Genomic DNA, 22,420 nt, shown 5'->3' on the forward strand with positions numbered 1-22,420 from the left:
GGCCTGTGTTGCATAAGAAAGCAGGCTGAGCAGGGGCCAGGGGAGCAAGCCAGTAAGCAGTTTTCCTCCATGGCCTGTGCTCCAGCTCCTGCTTCCAGGTTCCTGCCCTGAGTTCCTACCTTGGGCTCCCTGATGAACTGAGGCCCGGGAGATGTAAGCTGAATAAACCCTTTCCTCCCCAAGTTGATAGTGGTCAGAGTATTTTGTCACAGCAATGAAGAACAAACTAGGACACCAGCCTAGACTACATAGCAAAACCCTATCACAAAAACAAAACAAAACAAAACAAAACAAACACAACAGTTCAGAGGCAAAATCCTTGTCTAGCATGTGCAAAACCCTGGGTTTGATCAATCTGTACCAAAAGCAAATTCATAAGTAATAATTCATGATAAATTACTTGTACCTGACAAAGCAAGTATACTTTCAAGTGTTAGTGAAGTACTAATTAGAAAAAAAAATACATCAGCACTTATGAATAAATCTAAAGTAAGATGCATAAAGCCTCCATTTTGAAATATGCCTAACATTTCTTGGAAAAATTAAATATGTTCTAAATATAGAGATCTAATGTTGCACATATAAATTAGAAATTGAAGATTGCTAAGTTGTCAGTTTTTCCCAAATTTAAAAAAAAAAAATATTTACTTTTATTTTATGTGTATGTGTGTGTGCCTACATGTATGTATGTGCACCATGTGTATGTCAGTGCCCAAGGAGGCCAGAAGAGAGTGTGGGATCCCTGGAGTTACAGGCACCTGTGAGCTGGAGTTACCGGCAGTTGTGAGCTGCCTGATGTGGTTGCTGGGAATTGAGCCAGGGTCCTCTAGAAGAGCAATAAATGCTCTTAACTACTGAGCCATTTCTCCAGCCCCCCAAAATTCTAATAGATTTAACTTATTGCAATTTTATTTTTTAAAAACCTTAGTAGATTTTTTTCCATATATCTAAAAATATTCCCAGCTATTCTAATGTCCACATGGAATTGGTAAGAAAACAGATCACCAGAACAATCTTAAAGAAGAAAAGTAAGACATGGTGCTGCATATCTGTAATCCCAGCATTAGGGAGGCAGGTGCAAGACTGAAATCAGCCTGGGCTGCATAACCAGTCCCAGGTCAGCCTGCTCTACTCAATGAGAACATGTCCTCTAACACATATGGCCTGCAATTTATGACAAAGGAACCACTGGAATTCAGTGAGTAAAGGATGACTTTTTCAAGAAGTAGAACTTTATTGGTTCAAAACCACTAAGAAACAAAGAGCTTTGACATCTCTTTCACACTTAGATGCAAAAATTCCAGATGGATTGTTGATAAAAATAGTAAAATAATAAAAATCTATACGGTACCATAAAAAATCTTCATGACCTTGAGGCAGGCAAATTTTTTTTAATAAAATACAAAAAGCACTAACTGTAAGAGAAAAACCTTGATAAATTGAATTTATTACCATTAAGAACGTCTGGGTGCCATCGAGATGGCTCAGTGGGTTAAGGTGCTTGTTACCAAGCTTGACAACCTGAATTAAATCTCTGAGACCCATATGGTGGAAGGAGAGAAGTGACTCTTGCAAGTTGTCCTCTGACCTCCACAGGTGCACTGCAGCTTACTTGCCCCTACTCCCCCAATAAATAAATAAATGTAAAAATATTTAAGAATGTCTATTCATCAAAAATTAACATTAAACTAGGTGTAGTGGTGCATGCCTTCAATTCCAGCATTTGGGAGGCAGAGGCAGGCAGATTTCTGTGAGTTGGAGGCCAGCCTGGTCTGCATAGTAAGTTCCAGGCCAGTCAGGGCTACACAGTGAGACCCTGTCTCAAAAAAATGAATGAAGAATGAATGAATGAAGAATGAATGAATGAATGAATGAATGAATGAATGAATGGTTAAGAGAATGAAAAGAAGGCAGGGGAGATAGCTCAGTCAGTAAAGTACTTGCCTTACAAGCATGAAGACCAGAGTTTGATTCTTAGAACCCATGTGAAAATCTGTGCATGGCAAGAGTGCTTGTACCCCCAGTGCAGCAGAGGCAGAGACAGATTCCTTGGGCCTTACTGCCCAGCCAGCCTAATCTACTCAGGCAAGCTCTAAGCCAGTGAGAGACCCTGTCTCAGAAAAAAAAGTGGGTGCTCCTATGAATCACCCAACACTGACCTCTGACCTCCATGCTTCCACTTGTCTACCCCACCATGCACACACATGCACTGACACACTCACACAGAATGAAAAGGCAAGCCATAAACCAAGAGAAGATATTTCTAACAGTTTTAACTAGGAAATATTCCTATTCAGGATATAGAAACAACTCATAAATCATTAAAGAGAAGATAACATGTTTTAAAAACATAGTCAAAAGACTTGAACAGGCCATTGAATAATAAGTATATGATAGTATACTCATTATTTATCAGGGAAATGCAAATTAAAAACCCAGTGACACACAATTTATACCCACATGAATAGCTAATATTGAAAGGAATGGCTATACCAAAAGATGGTTCAACCAAAACTTTAGTTCTGCTGGAAGCCTAAATTGGCACAACTATTTTACTTTTTATAATTGATTACTATTTTCTGTGTATGACTGTTTTGCCTGCATGCATGTAAGTATATTCATGCATGTAATGCCCATGGAAGCCAGAAGAGGGCATCAAATCCTCTGGCACTGGAGATAAGGACTGATATCAGCCACCATGTGGGTGCTGGGAACCAAACCCTGGTCCTCTGGAAGAGCACTGAAAGTTCTTAACCAGAGAGCTGTCTCTCCAGCCCCAGCACAACTGCTTTAGAAAACTGTATGACACTATCTACTAAAGCTAAATATGCATTATCTTGTGATTAGCAATTCTATTCCTTGGAAGATACCAGCAGACACAAGTGCTCATGTCCACCAAAGACACAAGAATGTTCAGAGCACCAATCCTTCTTGAATTCGTAACAAATGGAAGAGTCGGGCACATTTCCACACTCAAAGCCAGCCACACCATGACACCAAAGCAAGACAGACACTAAGAAAAAGGAAAACTACAGGCTAGCATCTCTTGTTACTGACACAAACATCCTCAACAAAACACTAGCAAACAGAATTCACCCAGCATACTAACGGGATTCTACAATGATCAAATAGGATGAATTACTTGCAAAGATGGGCCAACATATAAAAGTTGACATAATATACTACATTAACAGAATGAAGGGAAAACATACGATCATACTAATCGACACAGAGAAAACACTTGATGAAATTAAAAAGTCCTGATTTTAAAAAAAAAAACTCAGCAAGCTAGGAAACTACCTCCATATAACAAATGCTGTAAGTCTAAGGAACATGCTGGGGGTGGCGGCAGCCCAGACTCAGGCTTGAAGAAAACTGAGGTAAGATGGAGTCCATCCAAAGGAGAAGACACTTCTGATCCTGCTGGAAGTGACATTTACAACAAGCTGTGCCCCGTTTTAGTGCTGAAGGGCAAATACAAGTCATGAGTTATCTTCTGTCCCCCAAAGGCCTGGTCTGCCATAACCATAATGTAGGGAAAGGTATAAACAGCATTTACATCTTGCAGTTGAGAACTTGAGCTCCTAGTCGAGGTTCGGAGACATTTTTACTTTCCAACAGCAAGGACCTTTGTCATTCTAAAGCAACATGCACATAACACAGCTACATTAAACCTACATTGACAGTGGGCACCGAGAATGTTTTCTCCTTCAGGGACTGCATTTGCCCAATTGGAGCGTCACTGTAATGGGATTTGTGGGGATACAGGCTAGCAGATCTGCTGTGGGAGAAAGGCCTGTAAACAGCAAGCAAGGCTCTCCTCAGCCCAGATTGTCATGCCCCATGTGACCAGACTCCATTCACTCTGCAGAAAGCTCCAGGGCAGGCTTGGGGGTGTTCCAGGTTAGGTGTTTCCCTACTGTGGCTAGCCAGAGGTGCTCCCCTCCCATCAGCACATTGGCATGCCTGGGATGTCATAGAGGATGAGATTTGAGCACTTACTTTCATCATTAGAAACATTCCCCAGAGATGTGTGGCTGGAATAACGTTTGTTTTCACTTTCATTGAGACATCTTTCAATCCAGCTCTCTATAGAAAAAAACAAAAAAAGAAATCACAGAGTTGCTGTTTGTGAGGTGACAGGAACATCATAAACGCATTAGATGCATGTGTTCTTGAACCCTCCTGCAGATTGGCCTGGACTGGAAGTGGATTGATTGTACCTACAGTTCCCAGTGGACCATTGCATGTGAGATTTTGCTGAATAGCTTGGAGACAGCATGACCATTTGAAACCCCACGTGAAGATTTTGTGGTCAAATTCTACTGATTCTAGAATATTCGTAGCCTAATACTACCGACTGAGGATCATCTTTCTTTACAAATAAGATACATTCCAAAACACATGATTTTGTCAACCAAGCCGCTCTGCAAACTCATTTACCAGCAGTAGAATATATTCCTCCAGTAAAAACAAAAAAGAAGCAAATATAACCATGGGGAATCTGATTGAAGTGGAGAAGGAGAGCAGGACACCTGGCTCCTTTGTCGAGTGACCCCGAAGGGGACACTCCGAGCATAGACTAGAGACCACAGCAGGTGGAGAAATCAAACGCACCAGAGTAGCTACGTAGACTTTAAAAATCCAAAGGTGTATGATTTTCTATCCAATTTCCAAAGTTAATTAAGGGTATATTTTTCACGATGTAGCATAATGTTATTCCATTTTCTAGAGCACACACTATTCAGTCATTCAACAACATCAACCACGTACAGTCAATTGCTTGCTTTGAACACACTAGTATAATCCAGTGCAAATGAATCTGATGGAACAGTGTGAACACAGTGCAAACTTTGTGTTGCCTTACACCTCATTTCTTCTATACCAAGCATTAGGTGAAGAAGAAAACTGTTGTATTTAGTTGAACGAAGCCCAAAGAAATATGCAAAACACTCCCACTCCACCAGCCACTTGAGAGTCCACAGAGCTAAGTCACTTCTGCCTGAATAATTCCCCTGCATAGTAACTCACAAGATGTCACCCTTCTGCTTCCAAAATCTATCTTCAGGTCTTTGCTAAAGCACAGTTCCATAGTCATTGCATTGCATATCTCCTAATGACTGAGTGTCTGCAGTGATAATGTTTTTGAGCTTTGTGTCCCTAAACTTATTTTTCCAATAAACTCTTTTTTTTTATTGTGTGAATTTATATAACATGCTGGTTCTTGGGAACGCATGTGTGGCCCTAGGCAGGACTGGCCATACGCATGGCCATGTGCCTTTGAGCAAGCCAATCTCTTGTTGCTTTCTTCTCCTTTGATTTCTGCTGTGATAGTCTCCTTGTGTAGCCCACTTTGTCCTTGAAGTCAGTCAATGTGTAACTCGGGCTGGTGATCTTCCTTCCTCAACATCTCGAGTGCTGGGATTATAGGTGTGTACCACCACCCCTGGACTCAGTGCCTTCTCTGTAATATGGGAGCTGGCATCTGCTGAACATCTGTCTCAATATGCCACATCCTCTTTTATGCTACCTCATTCGGTCCTCATAGAAACTCTCAGAAGCAAGGATTTCAATCGCAACTTCTCCTAGAAAGTAACTGAGGCTTAGGGGGAAGTTAAATGATGTGACTCCTCTTCCTTCTGAAAACTGAGGAGAAGGGTGTTAGCTGATATCTTAGGTGACCAACGGAATAAAGAAGCCAGGTGGACAAGATCGCTCCACAGACAGGGACAAAGCAAGGGCAAGCAGCAGGGAGAAGTGCTGGATTTTGTTCTGTTTTATAGTTTATGTCCCAACAAACTGTTCTTTTAAAAGCTGCTTCCAAAATTATAAATAAGGGAAAAAATATCCAAGGAGAGGAACAAGAGCCATCTTGTTAACAGGATATGGGAATCTTGTATTTTGGAGGCAATTCTGAGGTGCACAGATGCTAAAGCATGAATGAACAATTCCTTCCAGAACTCAAACGCACCTCAGGGAGGCAATCAGCTTCTGAAGGCCGGGTGTACAAGGTGGATGTTTGTTACAACATTATATCCAGAAGCTCATCTCCTTGTGAGGCTCCAGGACCCTCTCCAGAATGTCCTCACTGACATTTCCTCACTATTTCCAGCCATAGCCTATTTCCCTGGCAGCATCCAGGGTTGGGGTCAGTGACTGTGGGTGACCTGTACCAAACCACACCATAAAAAGTAGTGCCAGGTACTTGGAAGATGGCTCAGGAAGGCAAGCACTAGGACCTGAGTTAGATACCCAGAATCCATGTAAAAAAGCTGGGTGTAGTGGCACATGCTTGTAATCCCGATGCTGATGAGGCAGAGATGGCAGATCCCTGGGGCTCGCTGGCCAGCCAGTCTAGCCTACCTGGTGACCACCAGGACAGTGAGAGGCCCTGCCTTTTAAAACAACAAGGTGTTGGGGCTGGAGAGATGGCTCAGCAGTTAAGAGCACTGAATGCTCTAGCTGAGGACCCGGGTTTGATTTCCAGCACCCACATGGCGGCTACGAACCATCCTTAACTCCAGTTCCAGGGAATCTGATGCCCTCTTCTGACCTCTGCGGCACTGCACAACATTGCACGATACGGGTGCACTCACATACATGCATGTGATACACTCATACACATAAAATAATAATAAATAAAATATTTTTTTAAAAGGTGGACAATGCCTGAGGAATGGTACCCGGGGTTGTCTTCTGGCCTCTACCAGAACATGTACATGTGTACACACACATACACACACACACACACACACACACACACACACACACCCTTCTCCCTTTGATGAGACTAGGAACCAAGGAAAATATTCCCTGTCACTGATCAACCTGTGCCAGAGTCAGGCCTGTTAAGCTTAGAAGGCCCTGGTCCAGCCATAAGAACCCCCGAGGTAGGATGGGTAGTCTGAAGAACCTGGCAACATTCCAGAAAGGGGCTGGTTCTCAGTGCCAGGTGGGCCGGGATGGCACAGGCCCTGCCCACCAGGGTGCAAGTCAGGTAAGAGCTCTTCTCCTGCTCCTGCCTGCCGCAGCTTAGACCCAGCTCTGGAGATGGAGGAAAGCATAGCCTCAAAACAGGAGACAGTGAGACGGGCCAAGAGAAGAAGAAAGGAGAGATCTCGGCATGTCATTTCAGGTGTCTGTTCCAGGCGACACCCAGAATAAGTCTGGTCTCATTGGAATGGGGTTGAGGTGGGAGGGCAGATGCCACGTCTCCGCTTTTCTGGTCCCCACTCGTTTCAGCAATTTCTTGGAAGAAATTTCTCCTGTTTTGTTGCTATCCAGTTCACTTAACTAAACATCATCTAGTTAATCTGGGTCTATGTGGACGTCTGGCATCCAGAGTAGACTCTATGGGGCAGACAGTGGTCTGAGCAGTACCAGCTACAGCCAAACCTGAACACTCAGGGTGCCCATGTTCCAGGGTCTTGCAATCCAGTTTGGGTGGGTGAGACAGACGGAAGCATCCAAACAGGCCACTGGCCTTGGACCTCAATTCTGCTTTGACACTGTCTTCTTCCCTAGTGGGATCCCCAGCAGGAGCCTCAGCAAGTCATGTCCTATGTTAGGCTATGCCACATGACCAGAAGGCCTCTGTTTTAGGTCAACTGAAGTAAACTTCATATGCTTTAAAAACATTTTTAACAACAGATTTTTGATCGTGCAGAGGTCAAGAATTACTCAACCAGAATGACCTATATATTGGCTTTTGAATAAAAAGTTTATCTTACTTTTTTGTAGGTTATGTGAATCAACAATAAAGGTCAACCTATAGTGAACCCTTATGATGGGTCACACATTTTTAAATCATCATATGAATCCCCATGACAACCCTATGGAGTAGGTGTTGTTAAGAGGCATTTTTTAGGTCTGGGGAGATAGTTCAGTAGGTAAAGTGCTTGCTGAGGAAGCATAAGGACCTGAGTTCAGATGCCCAGCACCCAGGTAAAAATCTGGATGTGGCAGCATGCCTGTAATCCCAGGGCTTGGGAGACAGAGACAAAAAGATCCCTGAGGCTCGCTGGCCAGCCTGGCCAGCCAAATCAGTGAGCTCAGTGAGAGACCTTGTCTCAATAAACAAGGTGGAGAGAGATTAAGGAAGACACATGACGTTGACCTCTGACCTCCACACACACCCACATGCAAACACAAATACACACAGAGAAAGACAGAGACAGAGACAAAGAAAGAGGACGCTTTTTCGGTAGGAAAACTAAGGCTCAGAGAGATAAGATGGCTTGTCCCAAGTCACCCAGCTAGTAGAGGGCAGGACCAGCACCCAAAGATTGTCACCTCATTCCTCACTCCAAGTGTGAACTAAGCTCCCTCCTCCTCCTACGCCCCACATGGTGCTCAGAACACAGTGCCAACACTTCAGCATCAAGCATAGCCTGCTCCACATTCAAACTTTCTCTAAAACTCTACCTGCACATTATGATATTTTCTAAAATTCTTTGCGTGTTTCTTTATGTCTTTATCATGCATGGCAGGCTCTTCAGTTTAGAGCTCAAACATCCTAGGAATGGAGCCCAGTTGGTTCTTTCTTTGGACTCTCCATTAGAGTCAGGCCTAAAGGTTCTCAGCCTCACCTCAATAAACTCTGCGTTAGTGCCACAGTGTGTGAAAGAACACAGAGAACATAAACACATCTGTCCACACGCCTGCAGAATTTCCTCCTCATCTTCTTTACCATATAAGATATCAAAAGTACATCACATCAAAGGCAACTCTCCACATTAAAAAACAAAGTGAAATTCAACAAACAGCTCTTTTGTGCCTTCTAGAGATAAGCAGATGTGCTAGAGGAAAAGGGTAGATGGTAAAACACGAACAAGACTAGCTTCTACTTTCTGTGACCATCAGATACTTCCTCAGCTCATGAAGGCAAGACCCTGTCACTTCTGTTCTCCATCTTTTTTTTTTTTTCACAATATCTCATGACGTAGCCCAGGTTGGTCTCTTTTTTTTCAATCATTTTTATTTTTTTTTATGCGTATGCATGTATTGCCTGAGTGTAGGTAGGTAAGTGCACCCGTGTCGTGCAATGCCCACAGAGAACAGAAGATACTGTCAGATTCATTCCCTGGAACTGGAGTTACAGACAGTTGGTAGCTGACATGTGGGTGCTAGAATTTGAACCCGGGTCTTCTGCAAGAACAGTCAGTGTTCTTAACCACTGAGCCATCTCTCCAGCCTCAGGCCTCTAACTTTCAATCCTGCCTCAGCCTTCTATGCGCTGGATTCCAGGCTTGCGCTACTGCTCCCAGCTCTGTTTTTCATCTTGAACCCAGCTGCTTGATGTGCCTGGCCCCAGAGACATTGCACACAATAAATAAACATCACTGAATGCATTTCTCCTTCTCAAAACAATATTAGGTTCCTATTGTGTGGCAAGTGTCACTTAAGGCAAACACACGGTCCAAATTAAACCTAAGAGCAATTCTTGCATTTTGATGGTTCCATGGAAATTTGATGTGGAAACCCGAAGTGCAGGTGCTAAAAGCATGCAGGCTCCAACGAACACTAACACACTGGCACTGCGTTCCGGGGCCACGTGGGACATGGGAAAGCGTTTGGTTCACACTTGAATTGCTTCCTGTAGTAAAAACCAAGCCTGTGCTAAATGTTCCAAAGGTTTTACAGATGGCTATGAGTTCAGGCTCTGGGGCTGCTGCACTGTTCCTCCTCACCTGATTCCCCTCGGATCAGGATGGGAAGAAGGATGCATCTGTAGTTCATGACTTTTTACTTCCTGGGAAGCTTAACTTCCTGGGGAGCATTGTTAGACGCAGACCCTTGTGCCTCTTCACTTTGGCTCAAAGACTCGGAAACCCCAATTTCCAATGATTTTTCTCAGTTTCAAGGAATGAGTTTGAGCAGAACCATGTGTTATTGTATTTCCCAGGAGGCTTTGGAAGAACTATGAAGCAGCCACATTGAGGAGCCCCACGCCCAAGGCTGGACACGAGGCTTCACAATCATGCTGATCTAGCAAGGAGAGCAGATTAAAATGACTATCAAAAGCCAGAGTCCTGGAAGTTTGCAAAGTACTTTCACAGGGATCTTAGACTGTCAATCTGTCTATGTACTCATTTACAAATAACAGAGTGACTTTTTTATCATTCTAACAGAAGAAATGGACAGAAGTTATTCAACTGGAACTCAATATATTACAGTAGGGTATCACAGGTGGACTAAAGCTTCAAGCCTGAAAAGATTTTGTTTATTCATTTTCTAAAATTTATTTTCCTTACTCTTAAAACGACCTCATCTGCCTTGTTCAATATCTTGTCCCCAAGAGCCTAGGATAGTGTTGGGTATCCAGTTGGAGGTAATGACTGTGATAAAGAAACACAAAGATACAGAGACAGACAGACAGGGAGCTCCTCCATGAGGAAGGCCTCTGAAGATGGGGAATTTGGGCAGAGACCAAGTCAGTGATGGAGAAAGCCCTTCAAGGAGTCAGAGAGAGGCAACAGTGTGGTGGACTTGCTTGAGCAGGTCCAGGTGGCTGCCATGAAGTGACCAAGAGAGATGTAGTCAGCAAAAGATGAAAGAGAAGAGGCAGGCTTGGAAGAATGTGAGGCTTAGATTTAGAGCACTGGATTCAAACCTCGGCCCAGCCACTTACTAGCTGTGCAGCACTGGGAAGGTGCCCAGACCTTCCTGAACCTCTGCTCACCAATTTTCTCCAAAGATGAGCTGAACTAATACAAGTAAAGCACTCAGTCTCATGGGCCAAAGGAAAATAGGGAAGGCACCATCTCCCCTACCCCAGAGCTCACTTCTGAGGGATGGGGACAGATGAGCAGTGGGGGTGTGACATATAGCAGTGCCTGAGGGTCCCCTCCACATGCCAGATACTCTGCCTCACATATCCTGTCTCTACTCCTCAGAGAAACAGAAAACAGGGAATCTACTAACTCTGATTTGCCAGAAGGAAACCAGGACAGACTTAAGAGAGGTCAAGTAAAGTCACCCTGCCAGCTGGTGGCTGAGCTGGGTCAGGTCTGTCTAACTCCAAGCCAGCATGCTGTCCTATATATAGCACGCCCTCTCCCTAAACAAGCAAGAAATCAAGGTGTATGCTGTGCTGTGGAGGCCTAGGGAAGGCAGCTTCCAGCTCAGGTGGCTGCTTCACAGACAGAGCAGCATTTTGGCGGATCCTTGAAGGAGTCACCACCTGTCAGACTGAAGATGAAAACACAGCACCTCAGGCTATTGTCAGAGACAAGGACACAGAGTAGTGAACAGCCCAGTGGGCCTGTGGGAAAGATGAAGAATTCACTAACCCATGACCCGAGGACTGGTGAGACACCAGTGTGGGAAAGCCTCAGGAGCAGCTTGCAGAGGCCTTGGATACCAGGCCGGGAAGCTTGCAGGCCGCTGGGAAGCAGCGAGGCCTTGAGTCGGGAGTGTGCATGAAGCACAGAGCTTCGTTTCTGAGGAGCTGGTGAGAACAGGGAGGTCTGAAGAAAAGCGGCCTGACAAAGTATCAGCAGTTTTAAATAGAAGACGTTATTCTTATCTTTATAAACACTCTTTCAAGGCACTCTGCTGGGGCTTATTTTAGGAACTCACAACTGTAGAAACTACATAAAAGAGTTGACACACCAGGAGTGGCTGCCAAGGAGGTCCTGTCCCCAGGGCCCTTACCCAGGGCCCAAGTCATTACCAGTGTAACTGTGTTGCCATGGCCTTCGCTCGTCACCTTCAGTACCAGGGTACATTCTCCCCTTGATCAGACTCTCCCAGACCTTCTTTTCCCTCCCCTGGCTCAGCATTGGCCAGGACACACCAGAGAATCTGAGCCCCAGGAGGCAGCAGCTGTGGCCTCACCAAGAGCCCCTTGGGTCAGTGGGTTGCCATGGCAACGCCACAGGCCCTGCCCCAGGGGCCCCTGGGTTCCATCCAGGAAGGGGCCCTACCACAGGAACAGCCCCACCCTGTGCTTGTCTCTATTCCTTCCCATGTTCGTCAAACATTTGATGTAGTGTTCAATCATCAGTGCTCAAGATCCAGTGATGAAGAAGGTCAGTAAAGTCCCTTAAGGCTTATATGTTCTCTGGTGGAGACAGGCCAAAACAAGTAAGTGAGATGACTTCAGAACACGGTAAATATGTTAAGAGTCACCGAAAGGGATAAGGAGGGTTGAGGTGCCATTTTAGGTTGCGGGGACACTGTCATGACCCTGGAAGGCCTGAGACAGGACTAGGCTTGGAGTGCTAAGAGGAGACAGGAAAAGATTGTGGTAGGGAAGAGGGAGACACGGAAGGCCAGTGGGAAACCAGCCGGGAAGTCAGGAAGGGCTGGGAAGTGTAGAGGCTTGGTAGTCATGGGTGGCGCTGGCCATACAGGACATAGTCTCTATGTTCAGGGAAGACTGGAGTTCAGTTCAGTTGTAAATAATCACACACACAAAAGATTGTATTTCCCAAGTACACAAACAGGAGAGAAAGAGTACACTTAACCTACTTTGGGAGTCGGGAATCTTAGAGGAGGCAATGCTGAAGTGACAGAAGGTAGACACCAGATAAAGAGGGGGAAGAGGTACAAACATGACAAAGAGGGAGGAAAGCGTTCCTTGCAGAAGGAACAGCATGTGCAAAGTTCCTGAAGCAGGTAGAAGAGTGCATTCAAGAAATGGACAGATTGGGCTGGCAAGATGGCTCAGTGGGCAAAGGTGCTTGCACCCTAAGCCTGATGACCTGCGTTTGATCCCTGGGATCATGGTGAGAAGAGAGAACCAACTCCTAAAACCCATCCTCTGACCTCCATACACACACCCTGGCATGTGTGTCAAAATACACACACACACACACACACCATCACCATCATCACCACCACCACCACCACCATTATAAAATGTAATAAAATTTTAAAAACAAAAAGAAATTAACAGGCACCTTGACAGCAACTGCTCATACTAACTCAGGTGAGTGTTCTACATGTATGTATGAAGGCTGTCCTGCTTGGTGCTCTAAGAATGCTGTGGGGCATATGCACATCTAAACTCAGCTTTCTACTCGGTGCTGATTAAGGAGTCTAGCTTTTATTCTGTTGCTGGTTGGAAACCTCTCAAAACTTTTTAGCAGTGTGGGTAATTAGCAAAGCCCCTGTGGGCGGCTCCATGTAGCAGTGCCCAACACACTGAGAGGGGAGACTTGGAAGAGGAGGAAGTCATAGAGCAGGGAGATGGTGCCACTTGCCATATAAACTGGTGACTTTTGATACTGAAAAGCATTATTAAGGTAAACAGACTTCACAGGCCCCCATGGCAGGAAGTCACTACAGTCTTCCATCAGGGTCATCCAACCTTTGACATTATGACACAATGTTTACTACAGAGTTCACTCTAAAGAACTCCACAATGGAGTTTAGTGACACCCCCCACCAAATAGTCATAATGTTTTAAGTAAGTCTATAATTTTGGAGCAGTTGTAGCTGTCCTTGGCCACAGGTTGCCTGTTGGAGACTTCCAGAAGTCTGAGCTAGAACAGAAGTGGGGAGAGGGGAAGGAGGGGCTGAATGAGAAAAGGTAAAAATGGTAAAATCTTGGACCTGTGTTCACACTCTTCACTAAGACACAGGCCCAGCTTCTCTGGTCCACTTGCTTCTTTTCAGAAAGTCTAGATATGTGAAACTCTAAAGTGTGCAAAGAAATTAAGAGGTCATTATTTGCAAGGTGCTAGTATGATGTACCAGTGGTATTTGTCCACAGATCAACTCATAAAAATGTGTACAGATGAGGTTGGAGAGATGGTTCAGAGGTTAAGCACACTAGCTGCTCTTGCAGAGGACCCAGGCTCAATTCCCAGCACCCACAGCAGGCAACTCACAGCTATCTATAACTCCAGTTCCAGGGGATCCAGTGCCCTCTTCTGGCCTCTACAGGTACCTACACACATGTGATGCACACACAAAAACTCAGGTACACACAGATATACATAAAAAAATAAATCTTTAGCCGGGCGTGGTTGCACACGCCTTTAATCCTAGCACTTGGGAGGCAGAGACAGGTGGATCCTCTGTGAGTTCGAGGCCAGCCTGGTCTACAGAGTGAGTTCCAGGCAGCTGGAGCTACAGGGAGACCCTGTCTCAAAAAGACCAAAAAAAAAAAAAAAAGTCTTTAAAGTAGAGACTAGAGAAGAGGAAGAAGCTTGGTGCCATCTCCTGTGGAGGATAGGTTCAACGTCAGAGCAGATCTCTGCACTGAAAACAACCGAGAATATCATTGTGAATGGGAAACATTACCACAGATTTGGGCTCTTCAGATTTGATTCCCCCCTCCACTTTTTAGGGGGAACCATACCTACCACTATCAAACATCAGCAGATTTTTAAATTTCTATCAGAGCATTGTTAAAACTCACTAAAAACATAAAAAACAGAAGACCAGAGCACAGGCTGTCTGTCCTATGCTACATCTGCCAATTCTTGGCATTCTTTGACTCTTCTTTTTTTCTTTTAAATATGTCTAGATTTCTTCTCAACCCCTCTGTTAGATGATATTCATTTCCTTGAAACCCCAGAGACTCCTGACCACAGGCCCCAAGCAGATTCGAACCTAGTGGGAACTTCTGAGCTAAGCCACCAACACATCCTTCTCCCATTCATCCATCAGAGATCACGTTCTCAAATGTTGGAGAGAGAAGACTATCTGGCCACAGTGCCCCACTCTTGGAACTTCTTTATCAGTTGGTCCCTGGGCTCCAGTTCCTATGGGCACAGATGGGAACTGTGTCCCCAGGGAACCCATAATCGCTATTCCTTTTTCTCTGAACACTCTATCATGCAGGGTTCTCATTGGCTTCATTCCTTACCTCCATCACCAGGTGATAGGCTCTCAATGTCCATGTCAATAACGTTTTAATGAAGAACTGAGAGCATAGCACTCTTCTTCTGTTGTGTTATTTCTGATGGGTCACCAAGGGAGAGGGAAAGGCAAGTGACCGCCAAGGAATTCTAGTCTTACCATTTCCTACCTGGTTGAATGACTAGAGGCAAATGAACTTCCCTAAGCCTCAGTGTCCCGTACAGAAAATGTAGAGAACAATAGTCTGCCTATATCGTATAGGATTTAATAGAACAAATACATTGCAAGAACTTTGCATAGCACCAGCACAGAACAAGTTCTAGAATGATGAAACCACTATGACAATTTCCAGGTATTTGTTTGTAACAGATTCTTTCCTTCTTTCTTCTTTCCTTCTTTCTTTTCTCCCATCCTTCCCTCCATCTTCTCTTTCCTTCCTTCCTTCCTCTTCTTCCCTTCTCCTTTTCCTCCCTTCTTTCTTTTCCTCTTCTTTCATATGACAAGCGTAGTAGTTAAGAGCATAGAGTGTGCAGCTAAACTACCCAGTTCAAGCCTTACTTCCTTACTCTGTGACCGTGGCTAAGCACTCCAACCTCCTTGAACCTGTTTCTTCACCTTCAAAATAGGTATCATATCAATAACACTCTTGAAGTGTGTGAGAGAATTTAGGCTGAAGGGGCATAGCAAAGCTTCACTGCCATCATCCTCAAGCTGTGCTTACCTAAGGTATTTCTCTTTTGTCCCTTGCTGGTTTTGGTTCTTGGATCTCTTGGTACTGTGAAGAGAGCATGGCCTTTGCAAACAGAAAGGCACTAATTCTAATTCTTCCCTTAAAATCAATTAGGTAAATTCTGTAGCTATAGGCAAATCACTTAATCTCATGGGCCTCAATTTCCTTCCTATTAAAACAATCTGCCCCTGAGGTTATTATGAGGATTAGCAGAAACAATATGAGCTCCTTCAGAGCTGATTGCACCTCATTCACCTGCTAGTCCTGAAACAGAAGAGTGACCCGCAGGAGTGCAGGAAAGGAGAGGAAGGGAGGGGAAGAAATGAATGAGCACTGGCATCATGCCTGGCACATAGTAGGTGCTCAGAAGAGTAGGAGTTCATCTGTCATTTATATATCTTGTGCTTGACTCCATGAAGCCTTGAGTCAGGCTTCCCAGAATGCAAGCAAAGAGATGTATTATCCTTGTGATATTCCAAATGGGTTCTGTATTAAGTAAATGCTTATTGGCTCTGACTGTGTGCTGGAAACTCTTGCAGATGCCACACACTGTGCTCAGCATAGATAACAATGAGCCCGGGGAAAGTACTAGAAACAAGGGAAGAAGTTTCAAGTGAACACATACAGTGAGCAAGAAAAGCACCTTCTCTTTAGACCCACATGACTAAAAATACCATGTGTCACAATCGGGATCATGGGAACTCTGTTGTGGAGAAACCAGTGGCCCCATCCTTGTGACAGGTGTCTGTGACTGATGTGAAGGCAGCCTGATTTAAACAAAGCAGTGCCAGCCTGGGTGCCGTAAGAAACCTCAGTTTAGGTATTCACTTGCCACATGGGTCAACACATGTGAACAAACCCCTCTAAGCCTCAGCTTTACCTTGTGCCAATTCACAGGTTTATTTATAAGGTAGCATTTTGAAAGTCTGAACATAACAAAAAAATAGATCCTTAAAATGTTGTTTGTGTGAGTCAGAGGACCAGGATTTCTGCTGCTACACAGCATATTCTATACATGACAGGGAAACTGTATCCAGGAAATCTCAACAAGCCAAAATAAGACAAGACATGCATAATGGCAACACACCAGTTGACATGCCAGTGGGGGGGGGTGGTTCACAAGGTCACACCTCTAGATGAAGAGCTAGAGGCAGTCAATGGAGGGAGGGAGACTCAGTTTATTCTAGGAACGAGTTCGCTGATGGGTTCTCCAGTCCCAAGTGGTCAGCCACTTGTAAACACACGTACACTTGAGCACCACTAAATGGACTCTGTACATTATAAATACATATGTGTATATAAATATATATATATATATAATATATGTCTTTTTGAGACAGGGTCTCCCTGTAGCCCCCAGCTGGCCTGGAAGCCTGGAACTCGCTTTGTAGACCAGGCTGTACTCGAATTCACAGAGATCCACCTGCCTCTGCCTTCCAAGTGCTGAGACTAAAGGCGTGTGCCAGCACACCAGGTATATGTAACAATATTAATGAAGAAAGAGGTCACAAAGTTGAGAGGGTGTCGGGGATATGGGAGTTGGAAGGGGGAGAGGCAGTGCTTGTGTATGAAATTGCCAAAAAATTATTTAAGCATTTTTTGCTTGCTTCTTCTATATGGTTGGGGTGGGGAGTAGAGGCTACCACAGTGCCGCAAGGCAAGTAGTCCTCAAGCACCCCCTGTTCAGCATTTACAGTGTGCCAAGTCCTATGAGGGTCCCTTTGTGAGGTCTCATCATTGATCCTCACAATCCCCTGTGAATGGGTGCTGCAGTAGCCCTACTATACTGACAAGAAAGTTGAGGCTCAGAGAGAGCACATAATTTCCTGTGCTCACATCCGGCCCCAGAGATCATCACCGCTCCACAGCCTGCAGAGCCAGCATTGTCAGTTCTGTAATTACACACTCGACATGCTATTTATTTTAACAGCAAGATTTTTATATTGAACCTCTTCAGAGTAAAATCTTGTCTAGAAGTAAACAGGTATGAAGCCCTGGATGATACATATAAGAGATTAAATTTGCCAAAGCAACTGGAGGGCAGAGAGCCACCCACCCAGCACTGCTGGATTGAACTCAAAAGCTCCGAGAATGATTTGAGATGAAGGGCACACTATACACAAAGGTGCCCCTGCAGGAAGGACCACCCATGGGCATCCTCAGTCAGCTGCCTCCTGCCAACACCATGTCACAGTGCCCGTGGGTCCCCATGACAGTGTACCCCAAAGAAAGCAGATTGTGCTACTATCTCCCACCGGGATTTGGGAAGACTTCTCGAAGATTCTATAGTGGAGGGTGTGAGCTACAGCATATGTGCAGGAAGTCTTCCTTCTGGATCTAGGTCTTAGTAGGGGAGGAATGCAGCTGGCTTTGGAGTGACAGTAATCCATGTTCAAATATTGATTGAGCAATGGTGGTTAGGTGTAGGCGTGTTAACTAGAACCTCTGTACCTTGGTTTCCTCGGCTGGCAACTGGGAATAAATAACACCATGAATTCAATTTGATCGTTAACTAAGGTACCACACATAAGCATTTAGCACAGGGATAGGAAAATTTTTTTAGTAACTCACTATCCAATTCAAAAGAGGACTCTTGAACCAGGCGTGGTAGCGCATATGTTTAATCCCAGCACTCAGGAGGCAGAGGCAGGTGGATCTAGTGAGTTCTAGGCAGGCTGGGGCTAGGGAGAACCTGTCAAAAAATGGGGGGGGGGACTCTTAAATAAAAGGAAACTAACAATTTTGAAAATAGCTCATCGCCTTGTAGTCAATTACCAACTTATTCAATCTAGTTGTTTTGCGTCTCATCCTCCCATTCTCTCTCCTCTCTCTTCTTCGCTCTTCCCTTTCCTCCAATTTGTTTCTCTCTTCCCTTGCTCCTTTCCTTCTTTCAAACCTTCCTTCTCAGAGACTGTCTCTGTGTCCCCAGAGACTGACCTACAATGATACAGAGTTGTCATTTCCTTTTAGAAATCTCAGCACCAAGAACTTGGAACAGACCCCAAGGGTGTCTTAGACTAAACCTCCCACCTGAGCTCTATATTGCAGATGATGCAGGCAGTGCCCAGGGCTCAACCAGTCTCTACTCCCTATTTCCTGGGTGCCCACAGGGTGAAGTCTGTTCTTGCAACTCTCTCCATACCCAGTGCCCCTCCATCTGTGCCCGGGTTGAGAATGCTCTTCAGCCTGGGCACCCCAACGAACCCCAACGAAGCAGAGAAATCATTCAGTCTTCTAATCACAGCAAAGTTTTCAAACTTTCACACGCCGCCTTGATTAGAAGAAAGGCTGGGTATTTTTTTTTTTTTTCTAAAAGCCTGGCATTTGTGAAAAGATCCCCTACCCAAACTGCAGCAACCTCACAAACTCTGCCCACTGAGTTGAAAATAAAAGTTCAAGGAGACCAAAGGCTCTCTCATAACAACCGCTCAGTGCTTTAGGAATCTCTCCAGGGCTTCAGCGTTTCAGTGTTTTTAGCTAGAGACTCCCAGTCCTCTGCAATCTTTCTTCCTTGCAGACTTACAGAATTTTCTCAGCCAGATGTATGTATGTTCTATGACGCCAAATCATGTTTTATGGAGTGGTTTTGTGGTTGGCAAAAGAGTCATCAAGTTTATGAAAGAAATGAAACTCCTAGAAATGAAACTCTCACATACTAGTCACATAAGGACAATGTGAAATTATTTGATTTTCATTTCTGATGAGCAGAGAACCTTATACTGCTCACCTAATTCTTCCCTCACCCTAGATTTACATGCAGAACTGAACACCACAAAGTAAATGTGGCAAAATGCGTAATCAACTAATTCCATCATAAGTTTAAGTTTGTAACATGAGCCAAATTCCGGAGATTCATGATATCCTAATTATTCCAAAAAGAACTTGGCTTATTTGTGAACATTTGGACTTAGCACATAAGCTATAAACAGGCTGTGTGCATGAACACCCCACATTTAGACTAATCAGCCTGAAAAAGATAACAGAACTAAAAAAAAAAATCACTTGTGCTTACTGTTTAAAATGATAAATTCTACAACTGTAGCATTTTAGGAAATACTTCCACCTTCCGAAGTCTAGTGGAACATGCAATGCTTTTACAAGAGTATCAAGACTCAAATGCATTGACATCATTTTCTCAACAAGATGCATTTGTGCCTCAGTATTAGATGCTGGTTTGGTGATATAATTAGTAGGCACTAAGCACTCTTTATCCGAATGCCTGTGTTCAAAGTCTGGTTCAAAGATTCAGTCACTTGTGTTGACTGATCATGTTCCCCACCATGACAACTTCGAAGGATCAATGCTTATGATCATTCCACTCGTACATCCAGAACCTCACTTAAGCAACATCTAAACAATGCTGAACTTTAGCATAATTGGGTAGTTAGGAAGTAGGCAGGACACAGAACCCTAACTAACCCTCACTAGGGTACAGCTTCCCCACGGCTTCCTTAGCCCTTTAAATTAAAACAAGCATGATACAAACGCGATGTGTCTAGATTTCTCGCTCTAATAATTATTGACCGTACATAAATAGATTATGCTTTGGTGTTTTATTGAGGATTGAACAACCACAAAAGTGGAAACTGTGTGCATGGTTTAAAGAATTCCTGCTCTGAGGGTCAGATACGGCACAGCAGAAGTCATCTAATTTGCTAGCACTGATCAACCCACTCTTCGCTGCTTAGGTGAAAGCAACTGCTGCATTTCATTCTTTTTTGTTTTTATTCTCTCTCTCTCTCTCTCTCTCTCTCTCTCTCTCTCCCCCTCCCTCCCTCCAACATTTTAATAACAATAACCACAATGTATGTCAAAATCAAATTACAAAGAAATAGAACAAATGAGCATTTGTCTTTGCATTAAAACAGACAAAAAGCTGGGCAGCTGCTGTCACATGTCTGTAATCCCAGGACTTGGGAGGCAGAGACAGGTGGATCTCTGTGAGATTGAGGCCAGCCTGGTCTACAGAAAGAGTTCCAGGCCAGCTGGGGCTACAGAAAGACCCTGTCTCAAAACAAATACAAAACCACATATATATGCTGAGGAGATGCCTCAGCAGGTAAGAGCAGTTATAGAGCTAGCATTTGGACCTAAGTGCAAATCCCCAGCATTCACATAAAAAGACAGATGTGGCCACCAGTGTGCTTGTAGCCCTATCACTCACTGTGTGAGGTGGAGACCAGAGGATCACTGGGGTTTTTGGTTGCCAGCCTAGTTCCAGATTCAGTGAGAAACCCTATCTCAAGGAATAAGACAGAGTGATACAGCATGACACTCAACCTCTTCCTCAGCATGCATGGGTGCACATACCTGTACACACACACACACACAAACACACACACACACACACACACACACAAAGTGCAAAAGAACTAAGTTATCTCTTGTACCCTGTTAAAATGACTTTCAGAGAAAGACTGAATTTACTACTTCCTGGAAACAAAGTGCAAAATAATTTAGTCTTTAAAGAAGTGTGGTCTGCAGGCACAGAGGAAGCAGAGGTAGAGAGGAAGGGAGAATGTGGGCTCTCTCATTCCAGAGCCAGAAGAGCATCAAGGGTTTCCAGGGGTTTCCAGCAGAGGTGTGGAGAGTATGTCTTCTCCAAGTATCCAACCCACTCTCAGGATCTGAATTCAAGTCAGAAGATGCTGCCTCTACAATGACAGATTTTTACCTCCTTTATAGACTGAAGAGTACAAGGATGAAATCATGGAAAACAAAACCACAAATGATGACTTTTCGTGGGAAAGGTATAAAAGTGAAAATGAAATGAATCCTTTAATTTAAACCCATTTGAAAAGGAGATTCCTCCTGACATCAAAATGGCATCTGGGGCTAGGGCTAGGGCTCCCAGAGCTAGGGATAGAATCCAATAGTAGAGTGTTTGCCCAGTATGCTCAAAGTCCTGAGTTTCAGCCCCAGCATTAAAAACAGAACCAAAATAGAGTCAACGTCTACACAGCACAGAAAACATCTGGCATGCTTAGACAGTCTAAACTTCTTTCAGAACTCCTGTTCTCATTTTCTAGATACCAAGAGTTGGGCATAGATGGAATGGGTTATTTTTAATAACAGCAAGATCTGACATTGACTGGGTAATTTCTAGAAGCCATGTACTAAATTAAATCATCAATATGCACAATCTCATTGGATGTTCATAATAATCCTAGGAGGCATGGGCTATCTTTACAAAAATGGACACAGAGACTGAGAGAAGTTATGTCATTTTCTGTGGGTCACACAGCTGACTGAGCTGAGAACTAAACTCTGGTCCATACTTTCTTCCCATTAAGTCATACTACATATACCCGAAGTCATATTTTAACACTTATTTGTGATTGATGACATGTCCACAGTATATTTTAAAGTTGCCTAAAGACATGTATCATCACACTGCTTGCTCACTTTTGTTTCTCTGGGTTGCCTCTTCCAAGAGGACCAACCCTCTTTTTATGTCCCTGGCAGCACTCAGTACACTGACTGTGTCCTGTCTTCTCTTGTTAAACACTCTGAAATCCCAGACAGCAGGAACTGTGGCTGTCTCGGGGTCTGCCACCCTACTCAGTGAGGCTGAGTGAAATCCAGAGGGGTCCTTCATTTGAGCTCGATTCCTCTCAATAATCTATCTTCGGTTCTCTCTGGTGAGGGAAAATGACCTTCCTATATGTGCATACCTATCATAGGTTTCATTTCTAATCTGGGCACACTAAGAGATGAATAACAATAAAATGGAACAATTATAACTAGATTGTGATAAAAGCTGTTTTGAGTTCTTGGGACTAGAGAGATGACTCAGCAGTTTAGAGTGCTGATGGCTCTTGCAGAGGACCCGGGTTCTAGTCCCAGCACCCACATGGTGGCTAACAGCTGTCTATA

General features: G+C 44.1%; 1 protein-coding gene across 1 annotated transcript in view; it reads right to left on the reverse strand.

Annotated features, from left to right (window-relative positions):
* The window catches only part of Rfx4 (regulatory factor X4), a 178,460-nt gene that overhangs the window by 147,963 nt on the left and 8,077 nt on the right, over positions 1-22,420 (reverse strand). Inside the window, exon 2 of the mRNA XM_008843124.1 lies at positions 4,003-4,089. Coding sequence (XP_008841346.1) covers positions 4,003-4,089 — 87 coding nt within the window. The remainder of the gene's footprint in view (positions 1-4,002; positions 4,090-22,420) is intronic.

Source organism: Nannospalax galili, unplaced genomic scaffold, assembly GCF_000622305.1.
Source record: "Nannospalax galili isolate Female #2095 unplaced genomic scaffold, S.galili_v1.0 scaffold39, whole genome shotgun sequence".
Taxonomy (NCBI): domain Eukaryota; kingdom Metazoa; phylum Chordata; class Mammalia; order Rodentia; family Spalacidae; genus Nannospalax; species Nannospalax galili.